Here is a 25108-nt window from a genome sequence, read left to right as displayed (position 1 = left end):
TGAACCTATCACCTCATAGAGACAAGGCTTGGAGTGCTTTGTGTTGACGTGGTTAGGGCGCCCCCTGCATCCAGCTCTAAAGAGTATCTTCTACAGAAAAGGCTCCTAGCAGAGCTATATTTATTTTTTGATGAGAACCTCGATTCAACATATTTGGAAGTTAAAAGATACCCTGACATGTTGTCTTTATATAATTATATAGGCTACACAACATATTTGGAGGGAAGAGGTTTAAATGTCACAAACAAAAATCTAAAAACGTACAAAAACTATCTGACATTCATTAGCGATGTAGCAATTAATGTCTCAGTATGTAAAGCCACAGTTATGATAAATAGTGAGATTTAACATCATGATAATCATGCCTGAGCAAACACATGTGACTAATTTCCCACAGCCACTGCATACATACACATGAACACACACGAACATGAACACACACACACACACACACACACACACAAAGACATAAGGGGTCAACAGGTTCTCATTAGCGCTGTACAGCCGAATAAGGGAAGATTAATGTCACTGTGGATTGTCATGATTGCAACATAAGCTCTGTGTGTGTGTGTGTGTGTGTGTGTGTGTGTGTCTGGGGAGGATGGTGCAGTGTGAAGGCAAGCCTGTGTGCATATTTGGATGGTGGATCTGGGAAATTAATTGCACTGATATCATGGGCATCATATTTTAAAAGCTTTCAACCTAGAATGTGAAATTGTTCTATAAATATAATTAATTCAATAAACTATAAGTGGTAAACTATCAATTATTTTGTTTGATTATTAATAATAACTAGTGAGATCAGGACTCTAAATTCATCATATTATGCCAAGGAGTTGTTCAGGAGAACCGGTATTGAAAATGTCAACCCAAAACACATTCTATTCAGCGATCTGATGCTGAAAATGTGACTGAGATGGAAGGAGAAGCATGACATGGAAGATATAAGGACTTTTACAAAATGTGCACCTTTCAGTTACTCAATAACCTAAATTAATTTAATAATCAATGCACACAACAGCATTTAGTCAATCATCTCTCCTTGACTTCAGTCTATCCCAGATGCCTTTGGACAAGAGGAGTAACACCCTGGACAAGTGACAGTGCTCAACACTGCACCAAGATAATGAATGTCGACTACCTTCAAGTTCAACAAGGGAGGTTCAATGATGACCTTTTCACATTCTGATCATAATCATAATCCATAACCAGGGACAGGCAGACTGGCTCTTCTGTTAGTTTGTGGGTTTTGTTTCTTGGTTGAACAACCTCCAGTTATGATATGAAACATTGGATTGTTTGTCATGTTAGGTATCCAAATAGTAATGTAGACCTATGTATACTTTATGTGTGTGTGTGTGTGTGTGTGTGTGTGTGTGTGTGTGTGAGTGTGTGTGTGTGTGTGTAATCATCCCCAGGACTCAAAGGTCCTTCCCACAACTCCATGGTTACTCCACAGGCCCCACTACAAGCTCATGCTCATACTTTTACGGGCTGATGTCTTTGGGTCAATCTTGGCATCAATAGTGCTGATGGTGAATGTGTCAGATTGAGTGTGAGCACAGACTCAAGTATGCAAACAGGGAGACCTAGAAATATAACCAAAGTCTCCTCAAGTAGTGTAATGTTATTTGTCTACCTTTAATATAGAAATGAGATGAAAGGAATGCTTTATCAACTACCCAATCAAAAGCCAAACATAGCAGCATATCAAATTTAACCATGTATATATTTTGTGAAGGGAATACCTCACTATATTATTGTATTAGGATTTAATTTACTGCAAATTAGTTAAAGCCATACTATTAGATGCATTTTGTATGGCTGAACATTATTTAAACAATTTTAATACGCCAGCATCATACTGTCACTGTCTACGTCATTTTAATCAAGGCCGTCCAGTACACCTGTGGCTCTCTCCCCAGCCAAACTAGCACACCTATTGTTCCCAGTACTTAAACCCCAGCATTACATAGAATCTGTAAGATTTTTCATGCTCCATGTTTGACATTACACTCTTGTTTCTTGGACTGATTTCCCATAATTGACCCTAGCTTTATCTGACCTGCTCCTTGACTGGATTTGTCAGAATAATTTTCATATTCTGGATTTTCTAACTCTGGATTACCACAAATCAGAACATTTTACAGAGGGATTATTTCTGTGAATTAGTTTTCACTTGGATTTAATTTCTGCTTGGAGTTCATCCTTCTGTCTTTATAGGAATTGCATTGTCTTTAATAAAACCCCTTCTTTGATTAAGCCTCAGGTGGGTGTGCTGCATTTGGATTCTGTCTCTGGTTTTGACGCAGACCAATTTAGGTCAGCGCTTGAACAACAATCAGGTATTACAGGTGATGCATCATGAACTGTTCATCCAGAATAACCAAATCTGCTCAAAAGGGTTTAAGCATATAAGAAAGAAATGCTGGAACATTGCATAAGGCAAGCAGATCTGGCATAGGTAAGTAAATGGCTTTGAAAATGGAAGGAACAGGGAGGAGACCAATAAACACATATGAGGTAAAATGTAGATGACACAAGACAAATTTAATATAATTTTCAAAGGTAAATGTTGACAGTCGGATTTATATTCCTGAGATGCTCATTCGACAACATTTTCAACATTTTCAAATATCTGACCAATAAACTCTAACATCCTACTGAATGCACCTTTGAGAAAAATATATCTTGGTGCACCAAAGACAGAAGATAAGATACTGTATATTTTCATCTATATGTAATGAGGACACAATATAGCAACTGTGTAGGAAAATATACAATAGTTAGACAAACCCTTGTGGCATGGTGCCCAGCAGCATGTATGGAATATCTCTGGATGTATATGTCAGCAGTGATTTTGTCAACTCAAAGAATAAACCTTGATTAAACAACCTAGAGATGAAGCGTGACTAATGTAGAAAGGCGCTCCTGGATTGTAGGCTGCAGAAAAGCTTCATGGAGACTGTCATGGCACATATCTGTAGAAAAGGAAATAAAACACTGATAATTGAGTGTGGATCTACAATCATGTCTAATTAAAATAGGTGTCTTAACAATCATGGCCTAAATAACAGAGATCGTGTTGCAAACATAATGTCATTCATCCTTGTTTCTCGGCTGCACTTTCAGATAGAGAAGGAATTGACAAGTCGTACCTCCAAAGCTGCAATTGCCAGAGCCACGCTCACAACAACCACTGTGTTGTCAGCAAACAACTGACTGATCTTTGGGAAGCAACCAGCAATTGTCTAGGAAAATGGAAAAGAGGTTAAAGCGAGTATAGCTGTTCAGACTCTGTCATTTTTGTATGCATCTTTTGCTGTTTCTAGGATGTTTATACCCATACCACCTCAACAACCATTGGGTGACATATGGTGCTGTTGCCTCCACAGCACTGTGCTGGGTATTGATGGTCGTTCTCTTCATAAAATGGAGAGCCCACGAAATCTGAGGAATTGTGGAATCCGCAGCATTTTAACTAATATGTACAAACAGAACAAACCATTTCAAACAATCGTCCGGATTAAAGGATTTATACATTCACTAGCAAAGGAGACCTACACACCACACTCATGGTTGTGTTCCACAATCCCGTGATGTCAGGATTTTTTCCGTAGTTCATCTTGATTGTGGAAACTGCAGCTATACCTATCTTGGCAATCAATTCATCAACCTAAAATAAAAACGTATATTGTGAATCAAAAATGCATCAGAACCTAATGGTGAAAATATCTTGGATTTACTTACCAAGGGCCTAAAAACCAAAATCACCAATGCTCCTGCAACCTCTGCTATGAACACCAGCAGGACTATTATAAAAAACTGTGAAGGGAGAATATATATATTCGATTTTATGTACATTATATAGTAAAGAACAGGACATGAGTAAATAGCTAGATTTGTCCAAATCACAGAATGTCTTTACACAAGACTCCTGGACAAGATGCTGTTTCAGTCAAAACCTAAATATGCAGAAACAAACTAAAGCATTCCAATCAATGTTTACACAATGATGATTTTGATTTTATAGCATGGCTGATGAAAAGAGCACTTTTAAACGGGAACGATTAAAACTTAAATTCATCCCATGTTATCGTGCAGTAAAAGCACTTGGAGTGACAACCTCTGGCAAGTAGGTACCTAATTTCCCAACATATTGTGTCTTGCACCCAGGGTGTGTGTGGGTGGGTGGGTGTGTAAGTCCCATATTTTTTATTGTTTTTAAAACTGTAAAACTATTTGCTAATATTCACTGAAACAACTGACTAATCATTCTTATGCAGACAGCACAGGCAGGGTTAGAGTGTGACTCAGCTATCCAGGTGGTCTGATTGTGTCAGATTCTTTCATGTTGTGTTTTTTCCTGTTAAAATGTTAACAGAATTGTTTTCTTTGACACCATACTCTTTCCCCTTATTTCATAGTAGCTTAAAAATTCCCTCCTTAAGAATTTGTGTTTAAACAAATATAATAGCATGCATATTTAGTCCTTAATAAAACAGCATAAATCCATACCGTGAGGAGCATGCACTTGCTTTGTCTCATGGCTCCACAACAACCAAGGAATCCAATGATGAGCAGTACTGATCCAAGTGCTATCAGCAGGTAGGCCACATTGAGCAACTGAGTGACCTCCTCTGGTGCATTTTCAAGTTTTTCTATTAAGCCAAAGATGGAGCCGCTATCCACTTTAACCCAAATTCCCACACCCAGGATGGCAGCACCTGCTAACTACAAAAACATGAGGGAGTAAGAGAGAAACAGGGACAGGCCAAACTATGACAAATTGTAAGACATTCATTTTCTAAATCCTGTGTAAAAACATATTGTGATGTGTTAAATTTAATTTTAATAATTTTAATAAATGAACATTAATCATTTTAATGTTTGTAACAAATCAAACTTAAAAACGTACAAAAATGATGCCGTTGAAAAGAAACATCATGGTGTTGAGGAATCCAGTACACCCCATTTTCCTGTTCACTGCTCTGTGTCTGAAAGATACAAGTAAAGTAGTAATCAAGATATGTCCAATTTATGACTAATTTTATGAATACAAAACTAACATGCAATTCAAGATGAAACATTAAGAAAAAAATTAAACCAACTTGCTACACATATATTGCAATATGATGTATATCCAGCATTAATTTCAGTCCATTTCTACACTTTTCCACCGTATTTATTTATAGTAGTTGGGGACATCTTTGTTGTCATGCTAGCCCACATTAACAGAGGACAGAATGTTGCACTGAGATCAGGAATAAGCAGGTTGCCAATCTATTCAAAGATACATGCACTATTCATTATCACACACACTTGTTTGTAGCAGATGTATAGAATATGAAAACTCTCCATAGAAGAGCCAAGCCCAGAACCATCTTATGAAACTGTCCTAACCACTGTAATAAGAAATGCCTTGGTTCATTTTTTATTATTATTATCAATAAACAGCCTTGTAGATGACAAATTTCTGTATAATCAGAGAATATAATATAAAAAGCTCAAATGTTCCAAATGAATTCTTGTTGGAGAATAACTATAAATTATTAAATCAGCAAAAAGTCATATCACCTTTGGTTATGTAGCAAAAATTAAAAAATCAAAAAAATGAAAGTCTCGGAGGACACAATTAAGCAAACAACTCGGGACGTAGAAAGGTGTTGGAGGACAGTGGATAGATGAGGAATAGAAATATAGGAATGAAAGAATCTCTCCTGTGGTAGACCAGTGCTTGAAAATGAAATAAATAAAAACAGCTCGCAGTAAAAAATGTACCTACTTACCTTTAACAGAGGAAAAATCAGAGTGTTTTCAGGCCGTGTCCCTGGAAAAGCAGAGTTGTTCCACTGTCCTTAGAAAATATTTTAAATACCTTTAACATTAAGTGCCTCTGTTGCTTTAATATAACAAACATATGAGAAACTTGCTGGAGAGATGCAGGGACAGGTGTGTGTCTCCAAATCAACAGAGCAACAGGATGTATCGCCATGGTGATATGCAACTCACCCCTGAGAGAAGATGGGAAGGTAGGAAGGGAGAACACCTGGAGGTAGTCACAGCAGACTTTCATAACCAAATGCATTCTACAGATGGTTCCGTTATTAACAGTTTACAGTTAAAAGTCTGATTTTAGTGAATCGTGATCACTCATTCTCCAAAGTAGTATGTTCATCTCCATTTAAGGTTCACTACCATAGGCTAGGGAACCTGAGGGTTCTGCTCACAACAGAGTCCCTCTAGAGAGTTCTCAGTGCGTCACATTTTAGAGTGCAGCCATTCTCACTGCTATTTCCACTTCTTGGCATTTTTAAACTTACTTCTGCTGTTTATCTACAACCACATTGTCTGGCCTTTCAGCAGTTCTACAGGTGCAGACATTTGAGTCTTAACTTGTTAATTCTCCATTCTCTTTGGGAGGCTCTGTCATTTTCATCCTGGAACATCCAATTCATACTCGGCCAAGATGCTCCTAGAACGACACCAGCTACTTTTTGTTGCCGGCCATCCCTCCTCGCATACACACAGCTGTAATTTGCTGACTTTATCAAGGCTGCACAGTCTGTATCTGAGGTCTGGTACCAATCTTGGCTCTCCTGAACCCAAAAAGAAATTTTAATATTCAGGAAGTGCAGGCTGCAATAGATGCAGCAGGAAAGCAACAGGATAGAAGGGGGGAAGGGAGAGGAGGAGGGGAGGGAGAGGAGAGGAGAGGAGAGGAGAGGAGAAGGAGGAGAGGAGAGGAGGAGGGAGAGAGGAGAGGGAGCACAGAGCACAGAAACACACACAAAAAATATGCACAATCACTTCAACGGGGCCGGCGGTCATTATGCAGCTCCGATGGCAGTGATACCTGCAAATAGATAGGGGGGGGGAGAAGCAAAAAAACTACACAAGAATCAGCATAACTAGTCTGCTTGATGAGGAGAGGAAAGGAGAGGAAAGGAGAGGAAACCATGACCCAGTGGAGTGACAGAGGTCTGTCAGGTGATCATGTTTCCGGACCCCGGCAGCCTTGGCCTATAACAGCATAGCTAGAATGTGACCTAATGATTAGACGACCCCCTAAGTATGATAATTTGTCTGTCTATGATAGTAACTGGAACTACTGCATTAGTAACAGTAAGCTTTTTCAAAGAGGTAGGTTTTGAGTCTGATCTTAAAAGTAGCGATGGAGTCAGCCTCCCGTACCTGGACAGGGAGCTGGTTCCAAAGCAGGGGGGCCTGGTAGCTAAATGCTCGGCCCCCCATTCTACTCCTAGAAACTCTGGGAACCACAAGTAGACCAGCATTCTGAGAGCGGAGCGGTCTATTGGGTGCTAGGGTATAGCACTAGCTCCTCCAGGTAGGATGGAGCTAGGCGTCTGAGGACCTTGTAGGTCAGAAGAAGGGTTTTAAAAGTTATTCTAAATTTAACGGGCAGCCAATGAAGCGACGCCATTACAGGACTTATGTGATCTCTTTTGTCAATACCTGTCAGAACTCTGGCTGCAGCATTTTGGATCAACTGGAGGCTTCTTAAAGAGTTGTTTGGACACCCTGATAATAAGGAGTTACAGTAGTCCAGCCTGGAAGTAACAAATGCATGGACTAACTTTTCAGCATCAGGCTGCATCAGTAGCTTCCTGATCTTTGAGATGTTCCTCAAGTGAAAAAAGGCACTTCTAGAGACTAATTTAATGTGTGAGTTGAAGGAGAGATTTTGATCAAAAGTTACTCCTAGATTCCTCACAGAGAGACTAGATGTTAATGAGATACCATCTAGAGTGATCATGTGATCAAATCTATCCCTGAGAGGTTCAGGACCAAACACCATGACCTCAGTTTTTCCTGGGTTAAGGAGGAGGAAATTTGAAGACATCCAGGACTTTATGTCTTTAAGACAGGTCTGGAGCTTCACTAACTTCTCTGTCTCCTCGGGTTTCATGGATAAATAGAGCTGAGTGTCATCAGCATAACAATGAAAATTTATCCCATGCTGCCGAATAATGTTCCCTAAGGGAAGCATATACAATGTGAAGAGGATTGGTCCGAGTACGGAACCTTGAGGAACTCCATGGCTAACCCTACTGTATGAGGAGGGAACGCCGTGGACATGGGCAAACTGGTATCTATCAGATAAGTATGATCTAAACCAGTCTAGTGCTGTCCCTTTAATCCCAATCACATGTTCCAGTCTATGTAACAGGATGCTGTGATCAACTGTATCAAAAGCAGCACTGAGGTCCAGCAGAACCAGCATAGAGACCAGTCCATGATCGGAAGCTATGAGAAGATCATTAGTGACTTTAAGAAGTGCTGTTTCTGTGCTGTGGTGAGCTCTAAAGCCTGACTGAAACATCTCAAACAGGCTGTTCCTCTGCAGGTGCTCCAGTAACTGAGTCACCACCACCTTCTCTAGAACTTTAGAGATAAAAGGAAGGTTGGATATTGGCCTATAATTTCCCAAGACATCAGGATCCAGTGATGGTTTTTTAAGCAACGGCTTAATCACTGCCACCTTGTAGGACCGGGGTACATAACCTGACACTAAAGAACCATTGATCTGGTCCAGGATAGAACTGCCTATCAGTGGTAGAACATCCTTCAACAGGTGTGTTGGGATGGGATCTAAAAGACACGTAGTGGTCTTGGATTTCTGAATTAGCGATGACGCCTCAGAAAAATATATAGGGCTGAAGGAGCTTAAGGGCTCGTTGGAGACCCTGCATGTTCCCACAGTCGGCACATCTGGTGATGGTCCAGTTGTAGGGATGGCCTGGTTAGCTTTCTCTCTGATAGCTAGAACTTTATCAGTGAAGAAGCTCATGAAGTCTTCACCACTAAGGGAAGAAGGGATACGTGGATCTAAAACACTGTGACTCTTGGTTAATTTGGCCACAGTGCTGAAGAGAAACCTGGGGTTGTTCTTATTTTCCTCAAAGAAGAAAAATAAGCTGTTCTAGCCTTGCGAAGGGCCTTTTTGTAAACTAATAGACAGTCTTTCCAGGCTACATGGTAGCTGTCTATCTTACAAGAATGCCACTTCCTTTCCAGTCTTCGCACTTTCTGCTTGAGGGTCCTGATATGTGAATTATACCAGGGGGCACACCTCCTCTGATTTACTATTTTCTTTTTCAGGGGGGCAACAGAATCAAGCGTGATTCTCAGTGAGGTTGCTGCACCTTCAGCAATAGAGTCAACCTCAGCAGGGCTCAGATTATAATGATTGATCCCTGGGGAAACACACGGTGGTCCTGGGATCAGCACAGGGATCACTTCCTTAAACTTAGCTACAGCATTATCTGAAAGACATCTGCTATAGTAAGACTTTGTTCTGAGCATAGAAGAATCCTTAATCATAAATGTAAAAGTGATCAAAGAGTGGTCTGACAGGACTGGGTTCCGAGGGAACACTGACACATGTTCTACCTCAACACCATAAGTCAGGACTAGATCTAGGGTGTGGTTAAAGCTGTGAGTTGGTTGGTTTATCTGCTGGAGGAAACCAACTGACTCAAGTAATGAAATGAAGCCATTTCTAAAGCTGTCGTTTATAACGTCCATATGGATGTTAAAGTCTCCAATGATAATGACTTTTTCCGTTCTAAGGACCAAGTCAGATAAGAAGTCAGAGAACTCAGACAGGAACTCTGAATGTGGCCCAGCAGGGGGCCGATATACTACTACAAACAGAAGTGGCTTTTCTGTCCTCCAGTTCAGATGAGTGATGCCAAGAGTCAGGCTTTCAAATGAACTGAAGCTGTGTTTTGGTCTGGGATTAATTAATAACTTGGAGTGATAGATTGCTGCCACTCCCCCTCCTCGACCAGTAACACGTGGAATATGATAATTAGAAATAAGAAATTAGAAATAAGAAATGCCTTGGTTCATTTTTTATTATTATTATCAATAAACAGCCTTGTAGATGACAAATTCTGTATAATCAGAGAATATAATATAAAAAGCTCAAATGTTCCAAATGAATTCTTGTTGGAGAATAACTATAAATTATTAAATCAGCAAAAAGTCATATCACCTTTGGTTATGTAGCAAAAATTAAAAAATCAAAGAAATGAAAGTCTCGGAGGACACAATTAAGCAAACAACTCGGGACGTAGAAAGGTGTTGGAGGACAGTGGATAGATGAGGAATAGAAATATAGGAATGAAAGAATCTCTCCTGTGGTAGACCAGTGCTTGAAAATGAAATAAATAAAAACAGCTCGCAGTAAAAAATGTACCTACTTACCTTTAACAGAGGAAAAATCAGAGTGTTTTCAGGCCGTGTCCCTGGAAAAGCAGAGTTGTTCCACTGTCCTTAGAAAATATTTTAAATATCTTTAACATTAAGTGCCTCTGTTGCTTTAATATAACAAACATATGAGAAACTTGCTGGAGAGATGAAGGGACAGGTGTGTGTCTCCAAATCAACAGAGCAACAGGATGTATCGCCATGGTGATATGCAACTCACCCCTGAGAGAAGATGGGAAGGTAGGAAGGGAGAACACCTGGAGGTAGTCACAGCAGACTTTCATAACCAAATGCATTCTACAGATGGTTCCGTTATTTACAGTTTACAGTTAAAAGTCTGATTTTAGTGAATCGTGATCACTCATTCTCCAAAGTAGTATGTTCATCTCCATTTAAGGTTCACTACCATAGGCTAGGGAACCTGAGGGTTCTGCTCACAACAGAGTCCCTCTAGAGAGTTCTCAGTGCGTCACGTTTTAGAGTGCAGCCATTCTCACTGCTATTTCCGCTTCTTGGCATTTTTAAACTTACTTCTGCTGTTTATCTACAACCACATTGTCTGGCCTTTCAGCAGTTCTACAGGTGCAGACATTTGAGTCTTAACTTGTTAATTCTCCATTCTCTTTGGGAGGCTCTGTCATTTTCATCCTGGAACATCCAATTCATACTCGGCCAAGATGCTCCTAGAACGACACCAGCTACTTTTTGTTGCCGGCCATCCCTCCTCGCATACACACAGCTGTAATTTGCTGACTTTATCAAGGCTGCACAGTCTGTATCTGAGGTCTGGTACCAATCTTGGCTCTCCTGAACCCAAAAAGAAATTTTAATATTCAGGAAGTGCAGGCTGCAATAGATGCAGCAGGAAAGCAACAGGATATTTGGAAAGATGAAATAAACTCAAAATGATGGGAAGAGAAATGCGTGGATAAGGGGAAAAAAAACAGGCCAGTTGAACTACAGTTTATGCGATTGTTTATTATGTGTCATTTGTAATTAACTATTTAGAAAAATATTTTTTACACCTCAAAAATTGATACACTCCACAAAACTTAGAAAATATTAAGTTCTTAAATTATGCCAAGCTTACCTCAAATCCTGATTGTCTCATCTCAAGTTTAAAAACAAAATCATGGTGTATTATACAAAATTGCACAATTGTGGACAAAAGATTTTGTTTTTCACCAAATAGACAGTTATAGAAGTTTTTATATCTATTTTTATTATTTTATATTTTTAAACTGTGTGGAGTGTAAAACAACAGTGATGTTGTAGTTTTTCCATTTATGACTGTTAGAACATATCCAAAACAATAATTATTTTATGACCTTTTATAACCAGTTTGATTGCACAATCTTTAATTCGAACAGTGAAGCAAATGCTGACAAAATAGAATCCCAGCTTCATATGTGGCGACAGTCGGTTTGGTAGATTGCTACATTTTCAATTCCCTTCCAGGAATATTTTGCTCGGGAATATTTTATATAACAGATCATTTTTCCAGTGGTGTCCTACCTTGTTACATTAATGGTAGCGAATTGCAGTAAGCGATAAATTAACAATTCCATTGGCTGCTTATTTGGTTCATATCGTACTGATAACGCATGTCACCATGGTAAATCAATATTTTTTTAAAGGTTTGGACTTTATAATCAGCAAGTGTGTGCGGATCTCTTCTCCAGTAACAGACCTTAAGTTATCACCCATCCTTGCATAGTCCAGGACTACAGACTTGATGAACAGTCAGTAGAGTACCATGAATAGCACTGCTAGATTTTGCAGCAGAAAGGTGCATTAAAATCTATCTAGCTGCTCCATCTTTTTTTCTACAGCGTGGTGTGCGGCACAGCTTTATGTAAACCCTTCATTTGCCTGTAAAAACTATTAGTGTGTTTATTCACTGATATTCAGGACATGAGATAAACACAGCCAAGCAGTTCTTCCTTGGGGTGGTCTATGGTCCACCAGTCCTTCTCAAGACTGTCATCCCATCAACTCAAGTGGTCTGTTTCTCTGGATGGCTTTTCACCTTATGGAATTTAACACTGTCCAGCTTCTCAAATCTCTTGTGACAGAACTCACAGGTGTAGTTGTAGTGTGCCTCTGGAGTGTGTTTCTTCATGTGCCAGTTCAGTGAGGCGCGCTGCCGACACTGATAGCCACAGATTTCACATCTGAAGGAGGTGAGAGAAAAGGTGAAAACAAAAAAGACTGGAAACCTGATCATTAGGGAACTGCATCGATATATTTTTTCTGTAAAGGCTCTTGGTCTTAGCACATAACTTACTGGAGCGGCGTTTCTCCCGTATGCGTTCGCCTGTGGACTTCAAGGTGATTCTTACGTTTAAATGATTTTCCGCATGTTTCACAAATAAAATCTCTGACACCTGTTTAAAAAGAAAACATTTCCATGCACAGGCTCACAATAACACACAAAAGATGACATGGCAGCTGCGTGCTTGCAAGCTCACCTGAATGGATTATCATGTGGCGGTGCAGATGGTTTGATAAGTAGAACTTTTTTCCACAGCCTGGATGTGGACAGACTTTCGTCTTCCCTTTCCTATGGACGAGGTTGATGTGATTCTGATGGAAGAAAGGGATTGGAAATATGCTTATTTTTCATTACTACCGAACAAATTACCGTAACTAAGGTGTTAAAATTGATTACCTGAAAGCTACTGATAGCTACATAGACCTGACTGCAACCTTCGTACGGACAGTGAAACATCTTGAGCATCCCATCTGCCTCTATAATGGGACCTCGCCTGTTCCTCTTGGAGTGGACGCTGTCTCATCACAAGTAACAAAAGTTCAAGACACAGCATGAATAAAGTCATTCCATGTATAGAACATGTAAAAAGAACTCTACCTCCATATGATGAGGTAGAGTTCTTGGCTTTTCCCCAAACAATGCAAAAAAAACCCATAAACAATGGTAATTTAAAAGTTGGTACGCACGTCTAATGGTAGTTTTGACAATGAAAACTATAATGAAATATCGCCATCAAAGTACATTTGTAAATAAATGATAAACCTTTCAGAAAAATTCTTTGGCCTAAATTGTCCGTTTTACTTTTTATTTCAGTGTTACGTTTTACATAGGGAAATGGTTTGTTTATACTGTTAGAGAAAACTGCAAATTAAGCTCAAAAATGAAATTAAAAAAGAATTGTGATAAAAATTGAGTGAGAATTTTATTATTAACAATGTTTGCCGTACCACCCACCACTAGGCTCTTTATGCTTGTATTTGTGATCAATGGTTATTTTATAAACTAAACAATGATCAGAATAATTTTGCTTTACATATTTTGTAGAGTTGTACAAAAAGTAAAAAAGGCATACAGTAATGTGACATAAAATCCAAAGTAAATAAGCATAAAAACTAAATGAAACAGAAGTCTTGCTTCTGTCTGCACTTACCAACCAGACCATACCTGACCGGATTGCAGTAAAACACAATAGAATTCACTATTTTTATATGTAATAATAAATATTTATAACCAAGTAATAAAAGTCAGTGAATGCTACTATGGTAAGTTAGTCAGAAAATGTGTATAGTACATAGGTATATTGTATAAGTAGGTTTGAAAAGCTTTATTAAAGGTGGACTATGCGATCTTGCATGGTTAATGTGCAATTTAATTTTTGTCTGAAATCCTTGGCATCTCCCCATGATCCGTTAACTACCTGACCCCTGAATACACTGTTAAACAGGAGACAACGTGAGTTCAGAAACCTCAAAAAAAACACTAGGGACACAGGCAGTGCATGACAAGATGATGAGGGGGATACTGTGCGTGCAGATATAAATATAAGTTTACTTGCCAAAGAGCTGGCGATAGCTCAGCCTTCTTAACATTATTAGCAGTTCATAGATCCATTTTCTATGGCGATGCGGTTGATGACAGTTACGGAAACATTGGCGGGGATGGGCAAGCTTGCTTTTATTGGTTTTGTATATAATATCAACAGAAGTGTCGTCATTCAAGTTTGTGTAGTGCGCCTTTAAATAACTTCTGACAAATGCGCCTTTGAGAATGAACACTCACCTGCTCAGACTGCAATGTAATTCTCTTTTTCTCTGCAGCTCCAGGGCACTGGGCTGAAGAAGCTGTTTGTCACTCAGACCTGTATATTCAATAAATAAATAAAGAGCTCTAAAACGAATTTTAACTTCTAGACAATCCCATTTTGTGTGAAGTGAACTACATGTGATTAACCTATGAACCAGATTTGACTTTAATAAACATAATATGATTATGATATGATTAGGATTATCAATACATCCTATATGAGCCTCTGGAAATACCTAGCAGAAAACAAAGTTTGGAAGGGATACCAAGAAGAAAATCAAAGTTCTGCACAATAAATCTAAACAACAAAGAAAGAGTTGTCTATTTTAGTTGTTGGGGTAAAAGAACTGGAACAGTCTGAATACAGAGCTAAAAAAATGTCAAAACAAGTATCACTTCAAAACATTAATAAACTGTCACATTATCCTAAAATAATATATTTGGGAAAATCAATAATCTGGTGTATAAAACTGAGGTGTATGATTACAAAAGAAAAATCCTATCCCATAATCCTGACAAGTCAGAATGACTTAAAGAGACAAGAGTACAAGCAGCTAAATCTTCAAATCATAAGACATCCTCATGGGGTCATAAAACATATTTTAGGCAAGACTCTGAGCACTTTTAGAGGATGGCTTGACAGGATGTTGAACTAATGCAAAAACCCCATTAAAGCGTCAGTCCTCCTGAGAGATCCTAAAGCTTTAAACGCAACAACCATGCACCTGCCTCAGGGCATCTCGTTTGCATCTCTCCAGGTTTAACAAACTGTGCTTTGACAGTGTGGTTACTGTCCATCAGATAACACTGATACTGCAGCTGTTAAACATACAAGTCAACTGTATTTTGGATTTTAAACCAAACTGAACATAATGGACAACCTCACAGTTGGCAGGAAAAGTGTTGCTGCCCCTTCTTTTATAATCCCAGTATTTAAAAAAATATATACGGTAAAGTAATAATTCAAGACATTTCAGACTTTGCAATGACCCTGCAACATCAACTCTGTGTAACTCACCTGTCATGCAGTCATTATCTTCAGCTTGTCGTTTAGAGTCAGACATGCACATCTGGGTTGAACTGACACCTCCAATGACAGTGCAGGTGACCTCCTCCATACTTCCACCACCCAAACTAAGATGGACACCCTCTGATGCCATTGCTTCATAGGCACCAGTGATGATGATTAACTAGTGAAAGAAGACAGAACAGTCAGTTTAAAGAAAAAAGAGGTCAAATTCCTGCCATAGTGTTGAAGCCTACCTGTGAGCCTTCTACAGCATTCTGCTGCTCAGGAATTTGCAGACTCTGAGGATCAAACAGCTTACCCTTCTCTGGTATGGAGGCTCGTAAGCTGCTCGAGCCCTGTGACATCACATGGTCTTCATCAGTCTTAGCCACTTCATCATCTACTGGGGTTGTCACGGTAACGGTCCTGAACACTTCCTCGCCTTCATCTTGGCTTCTGGTAATGTCCTCAGCCTCCTCCACTGATGTAGCAGGAGAAAATGATGTGACAGTAGGACATTGGTGTTCTCCATCGACCATCTCTACCTCCCACACAGGCTGCTCTGCTAGGAGAATGTCCTTGGATGGTGACTCCATGTTAGTCTGCTGGCTTATAACTGCAGTCTGCTCCACAGGGCTGACTGTGTTGCGTTCTATGTCAGACACATCTGCATTTTCTTCAACACCTTAAAGGGAACAATTTTATCCATGAACCTTTTGAGTACTTTTTAGTATAACATTTTATACTTTTGTATTCTTCAAATTCTAATATTCTAACTGTAAATTTGGGCTTCACAGAGATTGACTTTGCAAGTTCATCTTTATTTTTAAATGCTGAATGTAAGTTGTTGCACCCGTTTTATTGAAGCAATTCGCCACAGCATCAACTTCCTAGTACACACAAGGTACTGAATATCTAAATAGTAAAAAACATCTTGCACCTTTCAAGTGTCTGTGGTCCTCTTTCCTCCTCCTCCTTATTGATTCTTTAACCTTGGGTTTAAGTGCTATAATCTCTCCATCAACTTTGTTCACTTGTGCTTCATGTTCAGAGTCACTTGAATCACTTATTGGTGAGAAAAGGTATTGAACAAATGAGTGGTTGGATTCACATTGCCAGATGGCTGCTGTGGAGAAATTGGGTTGAGGCTCCAGGGCTCTAAGGAGGGGCTCATGTGGGCAGGAGCAGCAGTGCTCCTGGTACCAACACACCAGGCTTTGAAGACTGGAAACATGGGTCTTCCTGTCTGGGGAAAAAACCCAGTAATTAGCAAACTACATTTTTCTGAACTCTTTATAGATTAAAATGTTGAATGTTGAAAACATTCCTCAATTCTGTGAGACCTCCTGCATTTTTATAATGTAACCCACTTTCCAATGGATGATATTCAATAAAGCAGGAAATATGAGTTCTGCAGCTAACCAGATTATACTGGAGGACACCTACGTAACTCAAGTTGTCAATGATGGTGAGTTAGGATCCTTGTTAAAACAAGGTGACATATTGTAAGACTATTTCTTCAAACTTTTCTTTAGACTCTCGAAGTGTGAAATCTAACAATGACTAAACTTTGATATTTGGATTTTTCTCACATCACACGTTTTCGTATAACCAAGCAGATTTCCCAAACTGTCAGCATGACTACTTACCTTTTCTTGTTTTTACTGTGAATTCTGGATCAATCTTCTTCCTGTCGCGCAAACAATGACCCGTTTAACTACATAAACCCGTATGCACTGAGAAAAAAAACTCCTTACATTTAAGGATCCAAAGCGCTGTTACCTGTGGTATTTCTGTTGGTACTTGTCCCCGTACGTGGAGTTTACTAGGATTAGATATGCTGCCAGTCCAGCATCACTAAGATTGGTCCGTCTCCGGAGCTCACTCCACAGTTTGTGCGACTCTCCTAGGTATACCCTCCTCACATCATACTTTTTTCGGGATTCGTGTCGCCTCTGTGCGCGATCAGAGTCTGGGAGTCTGGGTCGTCCTCTACAACGCCTCAAGACTCCTTTCTCTTGTTCCCTTGCACGGTCATCGTCCGGGGTACCAGCCAACACTGCCATTTTTTGTGCCATCTTGAACTACTGTTTTGGTACCCAATAACCCGGAAGTAATCAAAACAAACGGAAACATTTTCTTTTTGGTTTATTGCATATACTTTATTTTCCTGCTGGAGTGCAGAATAAGATTAATTAATCGATTGTGGATTCGTGCTCCGAAGTCGAACAAAATTTATTTATATAAAAAAAAGAATACAATACTCACACGGAACAATGACGAACCGGAAATACGCAGAACACGTAGGCGGTGGCGGGAATTGTAGGTGTTCTCATTTCCAAACCACATTCGTATTTAGTTTGTGTAGACTTGATATTCCTCCATGGCGGACGCACTATCTCGTGTGTTTAGGACATTTTCATCTCAAGACCAAGTCAGGAAAGAGCTCCCAGGCACCCCGTCAATTTACAGCACATTGTTGGTTGGAGAGCAAAACATCAGCCGCTCGTTGTTGTTGTTGACGGCTGTGACTGCTGCCTCTCAGCTGGGTGGCAAAGCTGTTTTCTTCACCCAGACACACATTCAACATCTCCCACCGTTTGTCCAGAAATGTGCCCCTTTCGTCAACCCTGAGAGCCTAAAGGTACTAACCACCTCTCCATTACGCATATTTTACAGATGCTCTGTTTCTATGTATTTAACAAATAATTTTATACCTCAATAAATTAGTTGGGAAGCCAGGTTGTAAAATTTCTCCGTGGCGGTTCCATCAATTGACTCACTGATGATTTACTAATTTTTCTTTAAAAGTAATTTACCCCCCAAATTTTTTTTCAGGTAGTATGCAACAGTATACAAAAGACCATAATCGTATTAATACGATTAAGCTTATTTCATTCAAGCTTATTTGTTTATTTTTATGTAGTTATTTTGGAATGTAATTTATTGTTTATGTTGACAGAAGGGAGGTTAAGTGCCAGTTATCATTTCATTTGTTTTTAACTCGCAGAATAACATTAACATAATTATTATGTCTCATATTAATTGCCAATGACTTGCGATTAACCTTGACCTTTTCGTATTTCTTGTCCCTTTTGATTTAAGAAAATCAAGTTTTGCTATCCCCGAACACTGGAGGAATTGCTGCAGCAGGTGGCTGGTCTCCATGAGTCTAACAGCACATCTACACCCCCATCCCTGATCATTGTTGACAGGTTGGAAGCCTACCTGTGTGGCCCTGGAGGCAGCGGACAAGTTGGATTCCATCCGGAACAGTTGTCTCGCGCTGCTCATCTGTCTGCGCTGCTGTGCGACACAGCTGTCTTCCTCAAGCAAGGCTCCAACAGCTCTGCTCCCTGCCAACTCATTGCCTCATACATATCAGAAGAAGACACCAGAAATGCTGGTGGACAGATGCATGGCAACGATTCAGTCCTTGATGTTCTTGATCGGTTTTTCCAGTGTCGCTGTACTCTGACTCGAGATGAGAGTAATGAAGTTGAAGCAGCTGCTCTACAGGAGGTCTGGCACATCTACATTTCGGGAACAACAGCCTTCAATGCAGGGGATTGTGAGGACAGGAATCGTGTAGACCAAGAGTGGCAACTCTTAATCTTTTGTGATGGTTTAATGGAGTTTAAGATGGTTTAAATATATATAAGAGGAAAGCAGAGATGTCATTCAGATATTTCTCTTTTTAATGTCACATTGTGGGTAAGAAAACATAAAAATAAACACTTTTTTTTAAAAAAAAATCCAAAGCACAATAACCAAACAGCAATAAAAATATGTAAAACAGCTTAAGTTGCATTAGACAATGAGAGTTGCTTAGAAAAATATGTACAAACAAAAGTCACTTTTACAGTTAAAGTGGTTTCCTTAAAATTGTAAATGTATTGACATCAAAACTACAGGGTGCAAAGGGAATTTTTCATGTAAAAGTAAAAGGTAAATAAAATTATTGGGGATTATTGTATAGCTTTTGTTGTAAACAAATTTAAATGGGTAACGTCAGAAAAAAGGGGAGAATGTCTAGTTTAATTCCTTCTCCCAAAACAAGGAAAATGTTCATCTTTTTATTTTATAAAACTGTTTTAATCAGATGAGGAAAATTGACTTCAAATGTCAAAGTAAAACACTGTTGTGCTCATGCTCAGAGCAGTTCATTTATTTTAGAGTACAATGATGAGAAACAATAAAAATCAAATCCCACTTCACCATAGTGTATACGTCTTTGGTTAACACTGTTTGCTTTTTTTGTTTTATCGTATTTACGCTACTGAGTGTTCCTCTGGGGATAAGTTATGTTTGTAATTAATTACATAAGGCTTTTGCATATGAATTTTATACATGGTAATGTTGGGATGATGACTTTTTATTTAGCAACTTTTAGTTGATTTATTATCACTTTGTTAGAAATCAATCTAAATATGAATGAGTAGTGTATTCTCTCTCATTTGGTTATATGACTTTATCAAATTCTGTCCTCTATGGGTTAAAAATGCAGTGAAGTTGTAAACATTGTACCATGAACTTAAAATTATTCAGTTGTAGTATCAGTATTACAAGTCACATATCTAGAACTATAACTCAATTGAACTCGCTATTTCACAGAGGTTTTTTTTTTGTTTAATCAAACATCAAAATGGTACATTCTTACCAGATGGCACATGATAAGGATCTAAAGTTGAATCCAACCAAACTCCTTATCAATGTTTTTAAATGCAGCGTGGCTTTAGGTAAATTTCCACTTAGCTTTTTTCAACCTGTTTCAAGGCTCAGTTGATGTGTAGTCCACCATGTTATTTAGTCTGTCTCAGCTCTCATCATGTATGGGGTTTGTTTCCACCAGGAATGGTCTTTTTTGGGCATCGATCCCATTCTTATACTCATTAGTGTGGATCATTTTCCCGATAGCATCCACTCTGTGCATTGGGCTATAATCCACTGAGACCCCAGAGTCTACTGCTGCCATATAAGTGTAGACCTTGGACATCCAAGCATAGTTTGGGTATTCAAAGCTGGACTGTGAAGAAAGGTGGCTCAAACCAGAGCTCTGCTGCATGGACCCGAGGTCAGAATGAGATTCACATATTTGTTTTCTGGAGGCAAAATTTGTCTCAAGAGGTAAAGTCTCCTCAAGGATGTTGTCGAGATTTTCCTCTTCTCTGTGGTTGTTGGTGCTGAGAGTAACATAGGCATCTTGAGCCTCCATAAAAGAGGACTTGCTGCAAGGAACAGCATTATGCTGGGCTGCCCTCCAGCTGTCCATTGGCATTTCATTATTTGTTGTGGTTTTCCAGTCCTCTGGAAGAGTTGAATGGGCTCCTTCAGAATTCTCTCTCTCAACCATGCTGTTCATCACACAGGTGTGTGTGGCCAAAAAATTAGAATCTTTGGTCAGGAGTTGGGAAGATCTTGAGGGGCAGTTATAGAGCTCTGAAAGCACTTCCAATGAAGAAGATAATTCTTCTGAATTGAAGAACACTGGTATCACCCATAGGCCAATGGTCTGCTCCAACCACAACTGAACAAAATTCGCAAGGTTAGTGTTCAATGTCCTGGTAGGATAATCTGGTTGTGGTTTAAATTTGATATTTCTGTCCTAGTGAATGATATCAAACAAGCTATTTACAATAAGTGGCCTCTACACTACTGTTAACACCATTAGTCTGTGCAATTATTGTGTGCAGATATTAAACAAAGTAGTAGTTGTATTAGTGATCTTTATTCTACCCTACTCTTATTTTAAACCTATTCTATAGTACTATCAGCACCAAAACCAGAAGGTCATATAATGTAGTTGTGGTATTCTTACCTGAAATTCCCCACCATAAATAGTAAACAGTCCATGAAACTTGCTGTCAGGGGTTGGAATTTTTGGCCAAATCTTTTTGACCAGATACCTGCAAAGAGTATACGATACTGAAAAATATAAAATTCTATTTTCTTGGCAAATGATTAAGATTCTGATGGTGACAGTACAATATTTGTTGTGCAAATATAATAAGTGATGCGTTCAAGCTTGACTGACCTGCGATGGGACATGAGTGTGGTAAAGAACAGCCCAATTAGTACAAAGAAGATGATTAGAACCAAGGACAAAATGAGAGGGTCCAGTTCTGGATGATGCAATATGAAAGAACAGCAATTATGGTAAGAGGCCAGAAACCAACTAGGATAATCTTATTTGAACCTCAATATACAGGTATATATACAGGTTTAGCGCATATTGTGTACATTATATTTGATATATTTTTGATATTGGAAAAACTGACCTGCAGGCAGTGTCTCTATCAAAACAGACTCACTCCAGGCGCTCCAATAACCACTGTAACTAATCCCATCGAGCTTCACTCGGACCCGCACTTTATACTTTGTACCGGGCTGCAATCCTCTCAGGATCAACTCTGAACTGGCTTGTACCATCTCCACCTATGTGTAGTTCATCAGACCAGGTCCATGTACCAATTAATAATTGTGATACTTTAGATTTAAATGTAAAATATTACCATTATTGTATAAAAGGAATAAATTAACATTATACCTGCCACATGTGACTGTCCACTGTGCTGTAGCTGACCTCATACACCATGCTGTCATCCATATATTTCAGAGGTGGCGGCACCCAGGTCACATTCAACTGACCTTGCTTTGTAGTGCTGGTCACTGTCACATTTGCTGGAGGATCTAAAAGAACTTTAAAGGAGATAGACACAATTTAAAAGAAATCCAAGAAAAAGTTGTCTGCTAGCTCGCAAGAAGTGACTGATACCATTTTAAACAGTTTCCTGGCTATAATCAGTCATTATATTCAAATGATACTTTTTTTTAAAAACAGTAGAAAAGTTGATGTGACTACAAGAGTGGACTTGCTCTGTTATCTGAAAATTTAGAGCTTTATAATATGCTTGATATTTTTCCCACACAGGGCCTTAATCCTCTTTCCTACAATAATGCTCCATTAGCCTTTTATGCTCTGTTGCAAAGACAATTTAATTATATCATAAACACAAATTGACAGATTTCTGTTGCGTTGATGATGTACTAGTTCTAGCAAGGCTATGCAAACAGGCTGGAGAACTCCCATGAGTAGAAGTGCCTTGGACTACCCAACTGCCTCAGCAGCATTGTTCTCGACAGTGACAGGGCCCAAGTGCCAAGGCTGGACATGTTCCTGATTCCTGGGACCCTGTAGTGAGAAATGCCACTTCTACTCTGGTGACTGGGGTCAACTTATAGGAAATAAGTTGACCCCAGCCACAGCTGTGCTGGAGGACCAGGCTGCTCTCCTCCATCATCAAGTAGTCGGCCACATCCAGCAAGGTAGGGGAGGGTTTGGCCATGGAACACCACTCTGGCAAAAGGCATCAACAACTGAGCAATAAAACATGGTGGTAGAGGAGGTGCGCCAACAGGAGGAAGCAGCCAGATGTTCCAAAACCATAGCACAAGCAAGTAGGGCTGCTGGATCAAGTGCGAAAGTGTCGAGAAGAAGAAACTCTGGAGCATCAAACCAACAGACTGAGCTTCATCATCGAGCCAGGTAAGATGTGCTGCCCTCTCTGGTATATCTTCAGCAATGGCTTGGAAAGGATCAATCTTGCCCCTGTGTGCAACTCCAGCAACACTCAGGCACATATTGTTTGGCTGCAGGACCAGCCTCACTCAAGGCAGATACACGGGGAGACACATTGGCTTCGTAGCCAATACAACAGCAAAGCAAAGGAGGGTGGACTCAGGACCTTCTTCAAGAACTCCCTGGGAAATTGGGAGTGGTGCAAACACTCTTTCTTTCAACGAATCACTGAACTGAAGAATCTTAATTGAATTGAGCTTATATAACGCATAATAAATTTGTTGTGATGACATATGAACAATGTTAGAGCCGTTGTCGTCTCAGCAAGAAGGTGCAGATTTTAATTCCCTGGGGACCAGAGGGTTTTAAATGTGGAGTTCTCTCTGTTAACTCTGGCTCCCTTCCACAGTCCAAAGCCACGCATTTGGGGCAAAGGCATATTGGCTGCTCTAAATTGACCTGGGTATAAATGTGTCAGTGGTTGTTTGTCTTTGTATGTTCCATGCACCTCTCAGCAGGCATTATAGCAGAGTTTACAGTAGAAGAACTTACAGACCATCTCTACAAGGAGGCTGCGATTGTAAATCAGCATTCCCTTGCGATGAACTTCCATGTCCATTTGGACAAACATCTTTGGTTGGTTCAGATGGCAGATGAACAGTCGTTTACCATGTGTTGCAGGGATGCTTCTCAGTGGGCATCTACTGCTATTTTCATTCCTGCGTAAAGAGACAAACACAAATGCTGAAGGGTCACAGAGGGCCATTTTGTATATATTTAGGCTGATAGAACATAATAATTTTTGACTCAAACTATTAGGACTCTGATATTAAGAAATTATGGTGTTTGATATTTGCAAATGAAAGGCAAAGAACACATACAGTAGACTTTGAAAAGATTTCTACAGATGTTAAACACTATCCTAAGGGAAATGGGACTTACTGGTAAGTGTATTTGAAGGAGTACTGATCCAGTGATTCAGCCCTCTCCTCATCCTCCTCCCAGAAACATGTGAAGTCTTTCCTGCCTTCAGCAAAACATTTTGGAGTTTTAGGGTCTTCTTTCAGCATTATGGACACTGAGGAGATGAGAGCAACAGAATATGACAGCCGATAAGCTTTTCTTTTTTTACCTGGACTCGTCAAATATGTTAAATATTAATTACAATCTTCCATACTGGGTATTTTATGGACACATACGTATTTATTGGCATAGTAACATAGTCTCATTCTGTCCTGTGACAGCATATGTACTGTGGGTATAAGGATAATTTCTTTTTTCAATTCTACAAGAACTCAAAAATTAAGTATACAATATGTAATTTCAGAACAGTTAATAAAATAATAATAGTTTAAATCCCTGATTGTTTACCACATCAAAATATCTGGATTAAGTTCCCTGGTATGACTGCAGTTTAAGACTTTACCCTTTTTGCTGAAGTCTCGCGCTCCTTGGACGCTGGCAGATGTTTGCGTGGCGCTGAATATGACGGTGAGGAGCAACAACTGGTTCAGGTGATAGGTTATCATCCTTTTGTCTTCTCCGTGAATACACTCTGGTCCGCCGTTGTCTACAGGTATAACAGCAGGACCGTTGTCCGTCGCTCTCCTTGTTTTGTTTTGTTTGTTCAGATAGCAGAAGAGCGCAGAGCGGTCTCACCGCCTGCTGCTGAGTGATAAGGTGAGCACAACGCGAACTGGATACCGTCTCACGAGGTGGTCCAGGCTGAGGTGGCACGAGATACGTCTGACAAAGTTTGACTTGCGATAGGCGGGAAACACGCGCTCATCGCTGTTTACCACTTGTTTATGATGTTGGACTCATTAACAGCACAGTTAGTGTGTATTTAAATGTGCGTCAATATCGGCGGAAAAAGCATTATTTAACAATACTTAATATTCAAATAAATCAAATAGGAATTACAAAACCTATCTACCTTTATAGTTACCTTTTTTCATTTAGCTTCCTTTCTTTCATATTTCGAATGAAACAAATCTATTTTGGAATTTCTGAGAAAAAAATAAGAATATTAAAACTGCAGTTGTAATGTGAGCTTAAAAACGCAAACAAATTTTCAAATATGTTGTTAACTCAAATACTCAGTTAAACGTTACTTAAATTTGTTTGCCAATTTGTAAATGCTTTGTTATCCATCCATCTATCCATCAAATTAATCCCAGGAATGAGTTCACAGGGGCCTAAAGCC

At 39.4% G+C, this 25108-nt stretch overlaps 4 protein-coding genes and 1 long non-coding RNA gene across 6 annotated transcripts; 1 reads left to right on the top strand and 4 right to left on the bottom strand.

The window, feature by feature from the left end:
- Positions 1-2531: 2531 nt before the first annotated feature.
- tspan34b (tetraspanin 34b) lies at positions 2532-6562 on the bottom strand. The gene is made up of 7 exons (XM_057028253.1): positions 4919-6562; positions 4519-4734; positions 3751-3825; positions 3569-3676; positions 3344-3481; positions 3159-3251; positions 2532-2981 (listed from the first exon to the last, which is right to left on the bottom strand). The coding sequence occupies exons 1-7, from the start codon at positions 4973-4975 to the stop codon at positions 2913-2915; spliced, it is 756 nt and encodes a 251-aa protein (XP_056884233.1). The 5' UTR covers positions 4976-6562; the 3' UTR covers positions 2532-2912.
- Positions 6563-11194: 4632 nt separating this feature from the next.
- Positions 11195-17437, bottom strand: znf653 (zinc finger protein 653). 2 transcript variants are annotated; one of them, XM_057026347.1, is made up of 10 exons: positions 17106-17437; positions 16973-17013; positions 16264-16569; positions 15578-16008; positions 15333-15504; positions 14291-14369; positions 12908-13025; positions 12708-12822; positions 12524-12623; positions 11195-12410 (listed from the first exon to the last, which is right to left on the bottom strand). In XM_057026347.1, the coding sequence occupies exons 1-10, from the start codon at positions 17399-17401 to the stop codon at positions 12233-12235; spliced, it is 1836 nt and encodes a 611-aa protein (XP_056882327.1). In that variant the 5' UTR covers positions 17402-17437; the 3' UTR covers positions 11195-12232. The 2 variants fall into 2 exon arrangements, with proteins under 2 accessions (XP_056882327.1, XP_056882328.1); XM_057026348.1 differs by lacking the exon at positions 16973-17013 and having other exon boundaries at positions 16264-16565; positions 17106-17435.
- Positions 17438-17616: 179 nt separating this feature from the next.
- swsap1 (SWIM-type zinc finger 7 associated protein 1) lies at positions 17617-19060 on the top strand. Its single transcript, XM_057026351.1, has 2 exons — positions 17617-17967; positions 18429-19060. Exons 1-2 carry the CDS (start codon positions 17707-17709, stop codon positions 18972-18974), a joined length of 807 nt encoding a protein of 268 aa, XP_056882331.1. The 5' UTR covers positions 17617-17706; the 3' UTR covers positions 18975-19060.
- Positions 18999-24632, bottom strand: epor (erythropoietin receptor). Its single transcript, XM_057026350.1, has 8 exons — positions 24329-24632; positions 23845-23980; positions 23455-23621; positions 21871-22022; positions 21602-21758; positions 21358-21445; positions 21142-21229; positions 18999-20850 (listed from the first exon to the last, which is right to left on the bottom strand). Exons 1-8 carry the CDS (start codon positions 24429-24431, stop codon positions 20140-20142), a joined length of 1602 nt encoding a protein of 533 aa, XP_056882330.1. The 5' UTR covers positions 24432-24632; the 3' UTR covers positions 18999-20139.
- LOC130522239 (uncharacterized) lies at positions 22294-23266 on the bottom strand. The gene is made up of 2 exons (XR_008949577.1): positions 22588-23266; positions 22294-22541 (listed from the first exon to the last, which is right to left on the bottom strand). It is a non-coding gene; the product is annotated as an uncharacterized LOC130522239 (long non-coding RNA).
- Positions 24633-25108: the final 476 nt, after the last annotated feature.

The sequence above is a fragment of the Takifugu flavidus genome, chromosome 3, assembly GCF_003711565.1.
Source record: "Takifugu flavidus isolate HTHZ2018 chromosome 3, ASM371156v2, whole genome shotgun sequence".
Lineage (NCBI taxonomy): Eukaryota > Metazoa > Chordata > Actinopteri > Tetraodontiformes > Tetraodontidae > Takifugu > Takifugu flavidus.
The sequence above is the reverse complement of the archived record's forward strand: the minus strand, read 5'-3'. Positions and strand labels throughout refer to the sequence as shown.